At 38.0% G+C, this 15,712-nt stretch overlaps 2 protein-coding genes across 2 annotated transcripts in view; one reads left to right on the top strand and one right to left on the bottom strand.

The window, feature by feature from the left end:
• The first annotated feature begins 102 nt into the window (after nt 1–102).
• On the top strand, nt 103–15,355 carry LOC117157952 (1-phosphatidylinositol 4,5-bisphosphate phosphodiesterase). Its single transcript, XM_033336321.2, has 20 exons — nt 103–445; nt 681–740; nt 1,151–1,291; nt 1,386–1,465; nt 1,823–1,958; nt 2,376–2,476; nt 2,570–2,736; nt 3,290–3,500; nt 8,679–8,937; nt 9,441–9,629; nt 9,837–10,014; nt 10,417–10,574; nt 10,645–10,848; nt 11,164–11,362; nt 11,605–11,775; nt 11,859–11,999; nt 12,299–12,473; nt 12,587–12,790; nt 13,288–13,534; nt 13,755–15,355. Exons 1-20 carry the CDS (start codon nt 275–277, stop codon nt 13,821–13,823), a joined length of 3,261 nt encoding a protein of 1,086 aa, XP_033192212.2. The 5' UTR covers nt 103–274; the 3' UTR covers nt 13,824–15,355.
• The window catches only part of LOC117157951 (uncharacterized), an 18,119-nt gene continuing 16,769 nt past the window's right edge, over nt 14,363–15,712 (bottom strand). Inside the window, exon 23 of the mRNA XM_076619636.1 lies at nt 14,363–14,942. Within this exon, the coding sequence (XP_076475751.1) occupies nt 14,746–14,942 (197 nt within the window). The 3' untranslated portion in view covers nt 14,363–14,745. The remainder of the gene's footprint in view (nt 14,943–15,712) is intronic.

Here is a 15,712-nt window from a genome sequence, read left to right as displayed (position 1 = left end):
AATTGGTTTCTGATGCATTCCGTTGTGTTTGATGTTTACAAAATCCGATGCATCGATCTTATGTAAGTTAAAAATCTGTTACGCGACGATCTCCCTACACAGTCGCGAGCGAATCCTCATATAATGCTAAATTGGATTTGCCTAATCGCATTATGAGCCTTCGTGCACTGTTTCGCGACAGAATCGAGCCATTCGAGTCTCCTACCATCCCAAGTTCACTTCAAAATAATCAGAAGCTAGATCACTTCGTCGACAAACCGGAAAAGTCGGCAATATGACAAAGAAGTTCGAATTCAATTGGCGAATCGAGGTACCGGAACTTTTGAGAAATGGTTCAACGTTCGATCGCTGGTTCGAAGACAAGGAAAACACCGAATATGAACCAAACTGCTTATTTAAAGTCGATGAATATGGATTTTTTATCTATTGGAAGAGCGACGGCAAGGTAGATTTTCCAAGTCACTATCTTGTTTCAAAACACAAATTTTGCATAGATACTTGTCCATTTCGAGATAAGACTCGAGTATTATGAAAAAATATTTTCTTTTATGAAATTGGATATGCAGTAAGAAAATAGAAATAATATTAGAAGAGAAAACACAAGCTGACTATTATATTTATTTTACATAATGATATTTCGTTCGAATAAATATTTTTCAATCATAAATCTTTTTACGCAGGACGGCGATGTAATAGAACTGGCTCAAGTGAGTGATATTCGTTATGGTGGCACGCCAAAGGTAAATAATACGACAACTATTTGTTTAAGGTATCCAAAAGGGTTGTATAATATCTAATCGATTTTTTATACATACTAGATCATCCGTGTATACAGGGTGGTTGGTAATTGGTGGTACAAGCGGAAAGGGGGTGATTCTACACGAAAAAAGAAGCCGAGAATATAGAATAAAAATTTTTTTTTTTAATTTTTCCATCGAGACAATAAAGTGCACGTGTACCGAGCGAACATTCAAAGTCGATTTTCTCGAAAACAAAGCCTCAAACGAAAAATTTTTATTCTATATTTTCGACTTCTTTTTTCGCGTAGAATCACCCCCTTTCCGCTTGTGCCACCAGTTACCAACCACCCTGTATAATTTATATTTGTTTTAATTGTATTGTATTTTTTTGTTTTAATTGTATTGCTTAGGATCCTAAATTGTGCCATAAAATAAGTAAACACGGGACAATGGAAGAAATAGACCAGAAGAGTTTAACTATATGCTCGGGTATCGATTACACTAATATTCATTATCAGCATGTTATTTGTGCAGACGCAAAAACGGCTAAGGTAGTAAAACAGAAAAAGAAATAAGCTATTCTTCCTCTAGATTTAATCGGGAATCTAGATCATATTTCTTAAATTGGACATTTATCTGGTCTAGGATTGGCAAGTTGGGTTACGGTTAATTACGCACAACACGAAAGCTTCAAATGTTTGCCCGACGATACAACTAATGAAGCAGTACGTAACGTTTACGTTAATATAATTGTCTCTGCATTATCATCTAGCTAGTCGCTTGAAGGCTGTTAGCCTTTTTCAATACTTTTATTAAATTATACTATATCGCTACTACAGTACTTGCTACACATTCGTAATCGTTATAAATAGGCTGTGAGTTCCCGTTCACGAAATTTAATCCTTTACGATTCTAGAACTTTTACACTCTAATACACATTTACAATAATTCCTTTCTTAGCTAAGAATTTTATTTCGAAACGAATATCGTTATAAATTTTAGTAAGTTTTCAATATAGGCGATGTATACGCGTGTTATTAAGGAGTTTAAATTATAATTTTAATTATATATTTGTTTAACAGTTGGATGAGATTGAGCTTTCAAGTAGATCCTAAAGGAAAAGTGCCAGTGAAAGTTATATCAAAGACATTCGCCTCTGGGAAAACAGAAAAATTAGTTTATCAAGGGCTAGCAGACATGGGCTTACCTAGTGGAAAGGTAAGCTTCCTCTTCAATACGCGCAATCTTATTATCCTTGTAAAGTCTATATAGACAATGTCAAGTATTTTTAGGCTGTGAAAAATAAAAAGACTAAAGTAACAGTGAATATTACACGTGTTAATATTACATTCGGTTTATTTAAACTAAACCTTTTGCTTCTATGTCTCATAGAATTTTCAAACATTACTAACAGAAATACTAGGTTCTCAATTTTAACGATACCTTGTTCCATCCGTGCGATAAAGTTAAACGATTAGTTGAACAAAAGTTCTTTTTCCCAAGACGTTGACAATTTCTTTAAAGCTATCTACTTCGAACAGAAGAAAGTTTACAAGTAAAAATTAGTCGGTAATAATAAAAATTAATCTAGACAAAAAATAGTAGAATTAATTACATAAATATTATCATTTTCAGAGCGATAAAATTGAGCCTAAGGATTTCACGTTCGAGAAATTTAAGAATTTGTACTTTAAAATTTGCCCTCGCAACGATATCGAGGAATTATTCCAATCGATGTAAGTACTAGTTACATAGAGGTAAAATTACTGCGAATAGCGTCATAAATCTTCTGAAATAACGTTTATTATGGTACTAATGGTATATTTCAGAACCAAAGGAAAATCGGATACGATCAGTCTGGGTCAGTTAGTACAATTTATGAACGAGAAACAAAGAGACCCTCGACTGAACGAAATTTTGTATCCCCTTTACGATGAGAAACGATGCACGGAAATAATCAACGATTACGAACAAGATGAGAAAGCAAGGAATGACAGTAAGTTTATTTGCTAAAACGATTTACGTTCTAGAATCACGAAATTTCCTTTTTTTTTTCCCTTCCTCTTTCTCCTTTAGTTGGTTTTAACGTCACATCTAGCCTACATCAATGTAATCATTAGTCACGAAGATATATAGAACTACGATTTATTACAAAGTCACTTACAAAATAAAATGCCATTGATATTTATGTATTTTCTTTTTTATGAAATGCATACATTGGAGTTGTGTTTTGTATTTTTAATCCTATCGTTTGGAATATTAAAAACTGATACAGTGTGGCAATAAACATTAATAAATCTAGATTTAATGAATTTGTTTAAAGTACGATTAGAGGATCAGACGAGCAGGAGAAAGTACATATAACTTTATATTTATTTATTTATAATTATTTTAATTTATAGTTATTACTATTTATATTTTTATTATGTATATATAATTTTAAATGTTTAATGTGTGTATATATATATGATTACAAATTATTTTTTAATTTTTCCTTCTTCCGTAATATTTATTTGATGCATTTTTATTTTCTTTATTTCCGTATGTAGAGTCCTTAACCAAGGAGGGTTTCATTCGTTACCTAATGTCTGATGAAAATGCACCTGTATTTTTGGACAAATTGGAAGAATGGATGGACATGGATCAACCTCTTGCCCATTATTATATTAATTCCAGTCACAATACTTATCTGAGTGGCAGACAAATCGGTGGTAAAAGTACCGTTGAGATGTATAGACAAGTCTTGTTAGCTGGTTGCAGGTAATTATTAATCATTAGTAATTTATTATATATTAGTAATTTATAACATTTCAGGCACTCTAGGTCCTTTTTTAATTTTTAATTTCAATGACAGTTGGATATTATTAGAAATTCTTAATACAAACGATATAAATTTTATTCGTATCGATAAATCATCAATGTTTAAAAACATCAGATTAAACTGTAGAGTTTATTAAATCGGACTAAATCTTTTGTACAAATTTTACATTTTGACTCTAGTTATGTAGGAAAAATTAATTTCTACCTGCTTATATAAAAGATTCTGCTGTGATTATTATTATTTTAAACGTATTTGATTCATTATGATTAAAAATTAATGGCAAAAATATTTAAAAATTACAAGGACTATTTGCATGTTAAATACAATGCTTTACATCTTATATGTATGTAATATCGTGATGTAATATGTTTACAAAACGTGGACAATAGAGTTGTTAATCAGACAGATAAGACGATTGTGGCTTAACTTGAACTATTCATACCAAACGTACAGAACACAGCGCAATCCACACTCTCTCGGCAACGCCACTCGCAACCTCCGTCTCCGCTCAACTCGCACTCGGCTTCTCCGCTCGCACTCTCGTTCTCGACTCACACTCTGTTTCTCGACTGACCCTTTCTGGCCGTTGTCGCATTCTGTTGTCCTTTTCCTAGGCCCACCGCACACGTGTTCCGCAGACGCTCGTGGCCAGGGTCACGTAGGTCTTTTCCACGAAACTATGCACTTGAAAAGACCGATGACACATTGATGGGCCCGACGGCGCCTCGGCTCTCGCGACACTGTTCATAGTTCGTCCGATATTTCCCAGGCCTTTCGTCCACGATACTACATTCGGCCATCCTGCAATAACATCTGCCCTCAGATGTTGCCTTCTATCTCGCTGTCATCAGATGCGTCACTTTCGGCATTTAGGACCCAAGGTTTCATAAAATCGAGGTGTGTGCGGGTCCTTCCTTCGGTACTGCTTCGCACGCTTTCTTCTTTTCTTGTAATTTCGCAGGCTCCCTTCTAGCTTACCTATGTTTCGCTCGGTTAGGCTACAGTCAAGGCAGCTGGATACCACGTGTTCAACCTTTTCGCGTAACCCCTTGAACCAGAAGTCCTTCTTGACCATAGCTTCTGTTTTGGTAACCTCGAAATGCCCACGCTCGTGCGCTTGCCTGACTACCTGAGCCCGCATCGCCTTCGATACTACTATTAGCACATCGTCCTCACATTCCTTATACAGAATATCGTTTCTTAGCACATACCCGTCGGCCTGACTGCACGTTGCGGCGTCCAAAATCCTACGGACTTCAATGTCCTCGTTCTGTGCCCTTCTCAACCGTGCAATCAGCCCGTCTTCACTCTCCGTTACATACATAGTGCTCGGCAGGGGGTTCCTACTCAGAGCGTCTACATGCTGCATACTTTTCCCGGGCCGATGACACACTTGATACTTAAACTCGCCTAGTAACAAGGCCCATCTAGCCACACGCACACACAAGTCTTTCTTTCTCATCGTCATGGCGAACGCTTGACAATCCGTAACAATAGTAAACGGCACACCTAACAGATACACCCTGAACTTTTTCAACGCTTTTACTATCGCTAGCACCTCTAGTTCGTAGCTGGTGTACCTCGCTTCTGTGGGAGTTGTTTTTCCGCTGGCAAAGTAGACCGGATGGAATTTACCGTCGTTCAGATCCAGTTGCATTAATATTGCTCCGTAACCCTCTGCGGACGCGTCAGTATGCAACTCGGTCTCTGCGCCTATTCTATAGAGTGTTAAGACAGGCCCGCTGGTAAGCGCTGCTTTCAAGGTTTCGAAAGCTTCTGATTCCCGATCCCCGAACTTGAAGTCTATCTCCTTTTTCAACAGATCGGTTAAGGGTTTGGCAATCTTCGCGTAACCTCTAATGAATTTTCGGAAATATCCTGTAAGTCCCAAAAAACTCTGGACTTTTCTAACCGATGTTGGCTTGGGAAAGTTTGCAACGGCCTTGGTTTTATGAGCGGACGGCTTTATGGTGTTTCCCGAGACTATGTGTCCCAAATACTCGATTTCCCTCTGCATAAAACGACATTTTTTCCAATTTATGACTAGCCCATACTGCCCAGTTAATTCTACGACCATTTGCAGGCGTTCCCATGCCTCCTCTAAATTCTTTGCAAGGACAATGATATCGTCCATGTACACGATGACAATACCCTTATCCATCAGTTCTTTGTAGATCTTCGATATGTACTTTTGGAAGACAATAGGAGAAATTTTCAGACCAAACGGCAACTTCAGAAATTCGTATTGCCCCGTGGGCGTAACAAAAGAGGTGTACCTCTGGCTATCCTTGTCTAGACTTACGTGGAAAAACCCGTTTTTCAGATCTATTGTTGTAAACAGCTGGGCGCCCTGCAACGCGTCTAAAACGTCTTCAATTAACGGCAACGGGAAATGTGGACACTCAATGAGTTCGTTAAGCTCGCGAAAATCGACGCAAACCCTGATGGAGCCATCTTTCTTTCGGACTACCACTATCGGACTCGCGTACTCCGAGTCTGACGGTTTGATGACACCCTCGTTTATCCACGCTTCCATCAGATCATCTACTTCCTTTCTTTCCGACGGCGCCAGTCTTCGCGGTCTTCGCGCTACCGGTTTGTCGCTTTTCAGAACTATTTTCGCGGTTATCCCGGCGTCTCTCTTCTTCTCCGGCCTATACCCTTTAATAATATCCCGAATGGCTTCACGGTAATGAGATTCTCGTACATGTGACAAATCGATCTCGTCGGATTGTTCTATCGCGTTTACCCTCAGCACATCCGGCGCGTCCTCGTGACCGTCGGTCTGATCGTCGAGTCGTAAAAATGTCACCTCGCCCCGTTTGACTCGCAACTCTACCTGGTCTAAAAAGTCGGTACCTAAGAGTAGACTGTGTCTTGTCATTACCTTATCCGAGACAACATGCAGAGTGACAGTAAAGTCGCACCCGTCGACCGTCATTACCCTTGTGAACTCGCCCCAGGTACTATTGCCAGCGGAACCAAAACCATCAAACTTAAGTTTGCAGTTTCCCAGAGGTGGTGATCCTAACCTCACATACTCATCCGCTCGTATGAACGTAAGGTCACTACCTGTATCCACTAACGAGACAAACCTGCAGCCATCTATCGACACGTCCTTCAAGTACTTTCCCTTTTCGGATCTTGACACTACGCAAGTCTCTTTCGGTCGTGCCGTACACCTCGCTGCAATATGTCCAAATCCGCTGCACTTGAAACACCTAACACCTTCTCCCCTCTCCGGACACTTAACACTTAGATGATCCTCACTACCGCAAATGAAGCATCTTCTTTTCTTCATTGCATCTACAGATTGACTGGGCTTCCCGTTCTTCTGGGTTTTAGCCGACTTCACAATCGACTTTGCTCTGCGACTCTTCTGCTCTTCGTACATTACTAACCTCTTCCTCAACTCTTTGATTGACGTAGCGCCGTACAATACAGCCTTATTGTTCTCGTCGTCTATTATTCCATCCACTATGTATTCCACCTTTGCTTCCTCCTCCATGTCCACATGGCTGGCTATCTCGAGCATGCGGTACATGTAAGCCAAACATGCTTCATCACTCTCCTTCTTTGTTTCTTCAAGTTTCTGATGAACTTGCCTACTGTTGACTTTCCTCGAAAATTCTTTCACTAGCCCCCTCTTCAACTCATGCCAAGTCCTGGCATGACACTCGAAGCTCGCAAATATTTTCGCTGATCCCTTCAGCAGCTTCCTTGCGTAGACTGCCTTCTGCCCATCCGACCACATGCACGTATCAGCGACTTCCTCGAACGACTCGAACCATCGTTCGACATTTTCACCTCTGTTGCCACTAAACGACTCTAATGCATCTTCGACGTCTCTAAAACTCAGTGTCGAACCAACACATGCCCTTCGACAACATTCGTCACGGTCCTGATGCACCCTTCGCGTATCTCTCTTGTATCCTCTTGCGTTTTTCTTGTCATCTTCATCCTCACTTTCGTCGTCGCTTTCTTCTTCCGACGATATGTCATTACCATCCATGGCCGCTCGTAGCCGTGCGCGTAATTCTACTTTTCTTCCCGTCGTTTTTAAACCCAAACTAGCGAGGCGCTCCTTCAACTCCTTCGTATTCATTTTCTCAACATCCTCACCTTCGTTACAATCACGCTCAACTCTCTGTACACTTTCTAAATCTCGTTGACCGGTTAGCTCTTCACCGCCCGTCGATCCCTTACGATACGATTGTCCAGCCCTACACGCCCGATTCAGCCTTGCAATCAGCACTGACCTCGCACCCGATATAGGGAGGTTCATTCGCGCGAGCTTATTCCTCAGCTCCTCCAGCGTCGAACCCTCTTCACCCGACAATCGTTCGTCCCCGACGTTGGCCATTTTTCACACAACACAAACTTAAACAGTCAACGATATCGTCTTTTACCGCACCGCGTACCGGTAAATTCACAACTAGCTCGAATAGCTCTGTTAAACCGTTTCGTTTTCTGTCTTGTCCAATCCCGGACGAGCCCCCAAAAATATGTAATATCGTGATGTAATATGTTTACAAAACGTGGACAATAGAGTTGTTAATCAGACAGATAAGACGATTGTGGCTTAACTTGAACTATTCATACCAAACGTACAGAACACAGCGCAATCCACACTCTCTCGGCAACGCCACTCGCAACCTCCGTCTCCGCTCAACTCGCACTCGGCTTCTCCGCTCGCACTCTCGTTCTCGACTCACACTCTGTTTCTCGACTGACCCTTTCTGGCCGTTGTCGCATTCTGTTGTCCTTTTCCTAGGCCCACCGCACACGTGTTCCGCAGACGCTCGTGGCCAGGGTCACGTAGGTCTTTTCCACGAAACTATGCACTTGAAAAGACCGATGACACATTGATGGGCCCGACGGCGCCTCGGCTCTCGCGACACTGTTCATAGTTCGTCCGATATTTCCCAGGCCTTTCGTCCACGATACTACATGTAGGACAATTGTTCTATGATTTCCGTAATTTTGACGATACATATTGTAAATGATAACGATCACGCTGTTTTTTGTGTAAGTTGGAGAAATTTTTGATATTTGATAAAGTTATCGAGGGAGTAAGGACAATTTGAGAAAGGATAATGAAATATGTTGGCCGGCAGATGTGTAGAGCTCGATTGTTGGGATGGGAAAGGAGAAGACGAAGAGCCTATCATAACTCACGGCAAAGCTATGTGTACTGATATCCTTTTCAAAGATGTCATATACGCTTTAAGGGACACAGCGTTCGTCACATCGGAGTATCCTATAATTCTAAGTTTCGAAAATCATTGCTGCCTGAAACAGCAATATAAGTTAGCCAAATACTGCGATGAAATATTAGGTGACTTGCTACTGAAAGAGCCTCTGAAAGATTATCCGGTATGTGATACTCGGATTTAAATTTCTTGAATCTCTTAACACGACGCTGAATAAAACAGTAATATATAATATCGTCGATATCATATGAAAGATAAGTCTTCGTTACGTATTTAACAAGTTCTTCTTGCATATAGCTTATATTTATAAAATCGTAAATAATTTCGTTTCCACATACTGAATTAGAAGTTATCTCGAATAACATACTAAAGAATTTGTTCGAAAAACGAAAGTCGGTAATTGTCTATTTCCTGTTATCTCAATTTATGAAAACATTTTCCCATTCGTATTTCGTGCGACTCGATAAACTCGCGTTTTTCCTCGCGAACGGACAAGTAATAGTAGCAGCAGAATTTTATAAATTTTTAACACGCCCGCTGGAAAATACGAGTTTGCCCGATTCAGAGGGAACAGATCAAATGAAAATATGAGAAGCGTGCTTATCGCACGGATGAATGTCCCGCGAGAAATACGTTTATTTTGTAATCGTAAATAAAATGGCACAGCTTGAACCCGGGCATCCACTTCCACCACCAAGTGCACTGAAGCGAAAGATATTAATCAAGAATAAAAGACTGAAACCGGAGGTAGAAAAGGTGGAGCTCGAGTTATTCCGCTCCGGGCAATTCGAGGCGAAAGACGAAGTAGTGGAGGATCCCAGCGCACCACCTTCTGGACCACCGGAACCGCCAAAGGTGTCCCTATGACTATGTTTATCGCTTATTTAAAAATTTCCTTCCACCTCTATTAGAATATAACTAAGATATAATTTATTTAAAATTTACCAGATTTTATTTAGAAAATTTTCTTCTGAAAATCATATTCCTAAATTATTAGCCTACCGCACAGCCATGTCATACAGCACGTCTTTTTTTGAAAACAAAATCTTGATAACATTTTAGGAGGAACCACCACCCGAAGCTGCACCAGCTGAAGGTGCTGCACCAGGTGAAGGGGGTGCTGAAGGAGAAGCGCCTCCAGTTCAATATACCGGCAGTACGATGGCGTGTCATCCATGGCTCTCTTCTATGATTAATTACGCACAGCCAGTGAAATTTCAAAGTTTCGAAACTGCGGAAAGTATGTAAAGCGTGCTTTCTTTTCATTTATATTAACATACAAGCGTTATATTCATATTTCAGGTTTTTGATAAAGTAAGTACAATTTATGTATGTGCATACGATTTATCATCGCATTCGCCATATCTTGTATCAACAAACGAATAGTATCATTGATTCTCGTATTTGTATTTTTATTTTAATTTTATACTTTAGTACTATGGGAATTTTTATGATAATATATTTATCACGAAAGACAATTATGCAGTAAGTAAGTAAAATTAATAAGTAAAACTAAAATGTAATCTGCATTACGAGTTTGGATCTAATGTTAGGTAAAATCGGTTATGCAACATACACGTAACAATTACAATGATATATCGTTATTCGCTATTGAGATATATAAGCGCTATTATTGTTGCAGAAAAGAACATACATCATAATATGTCCTCGTTTTCGGAGACTGCGGCACTCAACTACCTGAAAACGAATGCCGTGGAGTTTGTTAATTACAACAAACGTCAGATGAGTCGAATTTACCCAAAAGGTACGAGGGCTGATTCGTCGAATTACATGCCACAAGTAAGTCGTTAATTATAGTTAGGAAAAATTGATATTATTCGGTACATCAATCAGGTTTGTATTTGTTTAGGTCTTTTGGAACGCTGGCTGTCAAATGGTTGCGTTAAATTTTCAAACACCCGATTTGCCTATGCAATTAAATCAAGGAAAATTCGAGTATAACGCAACAACTGGGTATCTACTAAAGCCTGATTTTATGAGAAGGTCGGATAAAATTTTCGATCCATTCTCCGAGGACGTAGACGGTGTTATCACAGCTCAATGTTCCGTTCAAGTAAACTTTGCATATGCAACATTTTATTTTGTCAGAATATTTTTGCAGGGTATTTGTGAAACGATTTGTTTTATTCGAATAAAAATTTAATTTTACTATATACAAGCAATTACAGTAACGATACGAGTAACATTTTATTAAGTATTATCGATCGACTGTTGCCTGTATCGTTAATACCGATATTAAAAGTCGGATTAAAAAATTTAATCGCCTTTAAAATAATAATATAAACTAATCAATAATAATACACATTATTAGTTAAGTAAATCGAGTGATGGAATAAAAGTTTAATCGTTGATAAATTCTACTTGTCAGGTAATAGCAGGACAATTCTTGTCCGACAAAAAGGTCGGCACTTACGTTGAAGTGGATATGTACGGTTTGCCAGCAGACACAATTAAGAAAGAATTTCGAACACGAATGGTTCCTGGGAACGGATTGAATCCAGTTTATAACGAAGAACCGTTTCTATTCCGTAAAGTTGTACTTCCCGACTTGGCTGTACTCAGATTTGGTAATTCTATGACTCTAATCATTTTAACAGATTTATATTAATGCACATAAATTTTTAATAAATTCATCTATCGTTCCTTTAATCTATAGAAGAATCATTGTTTCCAAAAAATAAATTAGCTACACGTCTTTAATTAGTTAGTTTCCAACTCTATCGGCGTTCTATTAAACGTTTTCACCGATTCAAAGAATGCAATTTCACGCTGCAACAGCGACATAAATTGACATTCGTTGTTCGCATAGGTGTATACGAAGAGAGCGGAAAATTGTTGGGTCAACGAATTTTACCATTGGACGGCCTTCAAGCTGGATATAGACATATTTCGTTGAAAACCGAGGCGAATTTTCCCATGGCACTGCCGATGTTGTTCTGTAACATCGAGCTAAAGATTTACGTACCCGATGGATTCGAAGGTAATCTCTTGAGCAAGTTCGCCGAGCAAAAATAGAAGTGTATGACGATGCCTCTGATGCGAGTCCGCTTTCTCGACTTGTAGACTTCATGGCAGCCTTGTCTGATCCGGGTGGATTCAGCAAAGGAGCAGAGAAGCAAGCCGAAACTATGAAGGGGCTAGGAATCGAGCAAACCGACACGAAGGCCGAGGCGAAGAAGAAAGAAGAGGAAAAGGCTAAAAAGGGTATACCTTGTTTTTCAAGTTTTCATTCATAAAACTTAAAACGGAAAACGAACGTTTAATGTGCCATTATTTGAAATTGTCGCCGGCAAACATTTTTAAACGCTCCCGGAATTAAATTGTTTGCTCGAACTGTTAGTTTTATTAAGATGTTAATCAGTTTGTAAAAGTTTTGTGACGAATTGAGAAATATTTTTATTAAGGCAACAATTGTAAATTAATTCTGTGTAATAAACCGTGAGACTATATGATACCATATTTATATATAATTATAAAATATTTGTCGGTTATCAAATTTTTAGAGGAATGGAAGCCAGAGCCAATTACGATAGACACGCTAAAGAAGGAGAAAGCGTACAAACTGGGGAAAAAACAACAGAAGGATCTGGATACAATGAGGAAGAAGCATCTGAAGGAACGACAGACAATGCAAAAAAATCATTGCGCTGCCATTGATAAATTGGTAAAGGGAAAGGAGTACGTAGTGTACTAAAACATTACTTTCGCTAACTAGAAATTACCGAATTGTCGCGATTAACGTCGTTATCGCACTTAATCCCACATGGCAATGACAAATCTCGCATTTACAGCAAAAGCGCGCTGCTCCAGGACGCGAACGTGAAAAAAGTTATAAGCGAACAAACCGCGCAATGGTCCGCCATGGTAGAACGGCAACGAAAAGAGGAATGGGAGATGTTGAAGAATCAGACGGAGGCCGGCCGGGAGGAATTCAAAAAATTAATCGAAATTGTACAGGCCTCTCAGGTTAAACAGTTACAGGCAAAACATGACAAGTGTGTACATTCTATTTCTAATTTCTCTTTAGTATTTTTATTCGTTCGCTTCTCACATATAATTTTGGCTTGAAGAATGAAAAATAGAAACTTCTTAAATTATCGTAAAATTAAAAATGTTCAAGCATACGTAAAATTGAACAAAGTTTGTACTTGACATGTAATAGGTGGTTTATAAAATTATTCCTTACCGTCGGGGTAATATAATTTTCCGGATGATGAAAGGTAGGGGTGTGAAGCAGTTTCAACACCGAAATAAACGTACGATTCGATATACTAAAACAACTGTAAGCTGCAACAGTACAGAACAATGCAAAACAATTCAGCTACACATTGTCCGTACATTTTGCAATCAATTTTTGTTTTTTACGTTCATCGGAAAGTTTAGGCGACAACTACCTCTGCACTCTTACTTTACTTGAAACTCGCAACTAGTAATGCAACTAGTTGTCCAAAATTGCTATTCCTACAATAATATCCTTTTTCTTTCTTCTCAGAGATATTAAAGATATGAACGCGAATCAGGTAAAAGTATCTGTGGAAACGGCTAAAGAAGTAATGAACGACAAAGCGTTAAAGACAAAAGGAGACAAGGATCGTCGACTTCGTGAGAAGAAGGAACAAAATACGAAGAAATTTATGCAAGAAAGGAAAACTGTGCAAATCAAGCAAGGCCGTGAAAAAGAAAAATTGAAAGCTTCTCACGAAAAACAAGTAGCAGACTTAGATGGCAATATTAACGCGGTAATGCTTCATAATTTTACTTTAAAAACTGACTTCTTAATTTTTTATGATCATAAGAACAAGATAATCGATAAATTGCATATCTTTCTTCTAAATCAATCGTTAATATCGCGTGTGAGTGACGCATATTTATTTTCGTACTTTTTCACCAACGTGTCAAGCTCGTTTTCTTTTTTTTCTAGTAGCTGATAATACTTACAAGATTATCGTTTTGTTACAGACCATTGAAATGTACAAGAATGAAGCAATTCACTTGGACATGTCGTCTAAAACAGAATTCTTTGTATAATTATTCGATCTGGAAATTTTCTACTTGAAAGTTTATACTTAATTTAAAAACATATTTTCTACCCATACTTACTCGATATACATATCTTGGCACTATTGTAGAATTTATTAAATCTTTCACATTTTTCTTTCTCTTTATGCACTGTTACATTTTGATCACATTTTGAACTACTTCTAAGATTCTTTATATAATATTATTTGATAAATATTGTAATAACATTTACATATAATTCACGGATGTGTGACTCGTTTCGTATTCTTTTATAAAGGATAATTATTACGAACTATATATACCTCTAAGTTTCGAAATTATACGATATATATCACGTAGGGTTTACATTAACTTTTAACATTTAATATTCTTACAGTTGTAAGTCAAACAATTTCTTTTCCAATACTATATTTATTGCAATTATGACTAAATTTTGCTTACTATTGTAAGCCTTTGTGAGATTATTGCGTTTCAAGTCTTTAAATTCTTTAAAAGTCTAACACATATACCGTCGCTTTGCTAAATATCTCAGAATGTAATATTTCCAATTTATTCGCAAAACTTTTATTTGTACAGTCTTTTATTGTACAGTCATGATACATTATGCTAATTACACGCATCGCTCGCTATGGATAATTTTACACTAATTTCAATTCAAATCATCGTAGCACTATCATCACCCTACAATATCTAAAAATGTTCCTACTTTGTAAACGTGCGAGGAGGGTGACCGTTTTCGAGAAATTGTTTGTGCGCAAATATTGTAACAATCTGAGAGACTCGATACAAGTATGTATAAACTTAGACGTTACTTCGTAGAACGGTAACTCAGACAGAAAACAGGGAATAAGATAAAACAAACAACGGGAAAGTCGGGCAAACAGAAAACCAACAAACTCGTGCAACGACCCGATGTTTCACTGTCGGTGACTTAAAGCGTTTTCTCTTTATATTGTTCCACATACCGTTGAACAAACGGTAGCCTATATACTCGTAAAGAGGCGATGGAACCCGCACACGCACCAACCCAATAGACTATCACGTGCTCCATAAAGGAAGTTCCTAAACATCCGTATTTCAAGGAGGTAGCCAGCGCGGGATTGAAGTAGCCGCCGGAATAATCGAAAGCTGAAATCAGCGTGAAAATAAATCGAGTATAAGTGTATCAACACGATCATCAACAAGTGTTCACATCGAAAACAAGAGTCTAATCTATGGCCATCATACGATAATACAGAGTATCTAATATTTGCAACGAACAGATTCGATTACTCGCAAACATTTTCAGTTCTTAAATCGCGAAAAGTGTAATATGTTTTCTTTAAGATGCCAGATTTATTAAGGTGGAAGGATCGTAGTGAGGTGAAATCGTAAAGAAACTTTTCTCGAAATAAGAAGAAAAAACAAACGAAAATAAAAGAAATATGGGAAATGTGAAAAAAAAAACTAAGCGTTATTCGAGTTATTCCAAGCGAATTTTTAATCGTTTCTGGGGAAACAAACATCTGTAAAAATAATAAAAAATGTAATAATTCAAAGGACTTTAAAGTGTTGTTATGTTCGTACTTATTATTGCTCGATGAGAGAAATTTCTTCGAATGATCGAAGCAGACAATTTTCGATGGAAAACTTACATTATTATATATTTGAACACGAAAAGGATTATATTTACGATCCGAATATATTCGAATATTCGAATAATTCAAACATATCCCTACGTTCGAAAAGTTTATATACAATTTCCACATTGAAAGAAAAGAGTTGAAAGAATTCAAGAGTGAATAAAGAAATATATATTATATAAGGATACACATATACAACGTACGTACATGTATTCAAAAATATGGATCGATTCAGCTGTTATTTCCCATTAGTTTATATTAATTTGTTAAAGGCGA

The sequence above is a fragment of the Bombus vancouverensis genome, chromosome 6 (genome assembly GCF_051014615.1).
Source record: "Bombus vancouverensis nearcticus chromosome 6, iyBomVanc1_principal, whole genome shotgun sequence".
In the NCBI taxonomy this organism is placed as follows: Eukaryota; Metazoa; Arthropoda; class Insecta; order Hymenoptera; family Apidae; genus Bombus; species Bombus vancouverensis.
This window is presented reverse-complemented; position numbering and strand designations above follow the sequence as displayed.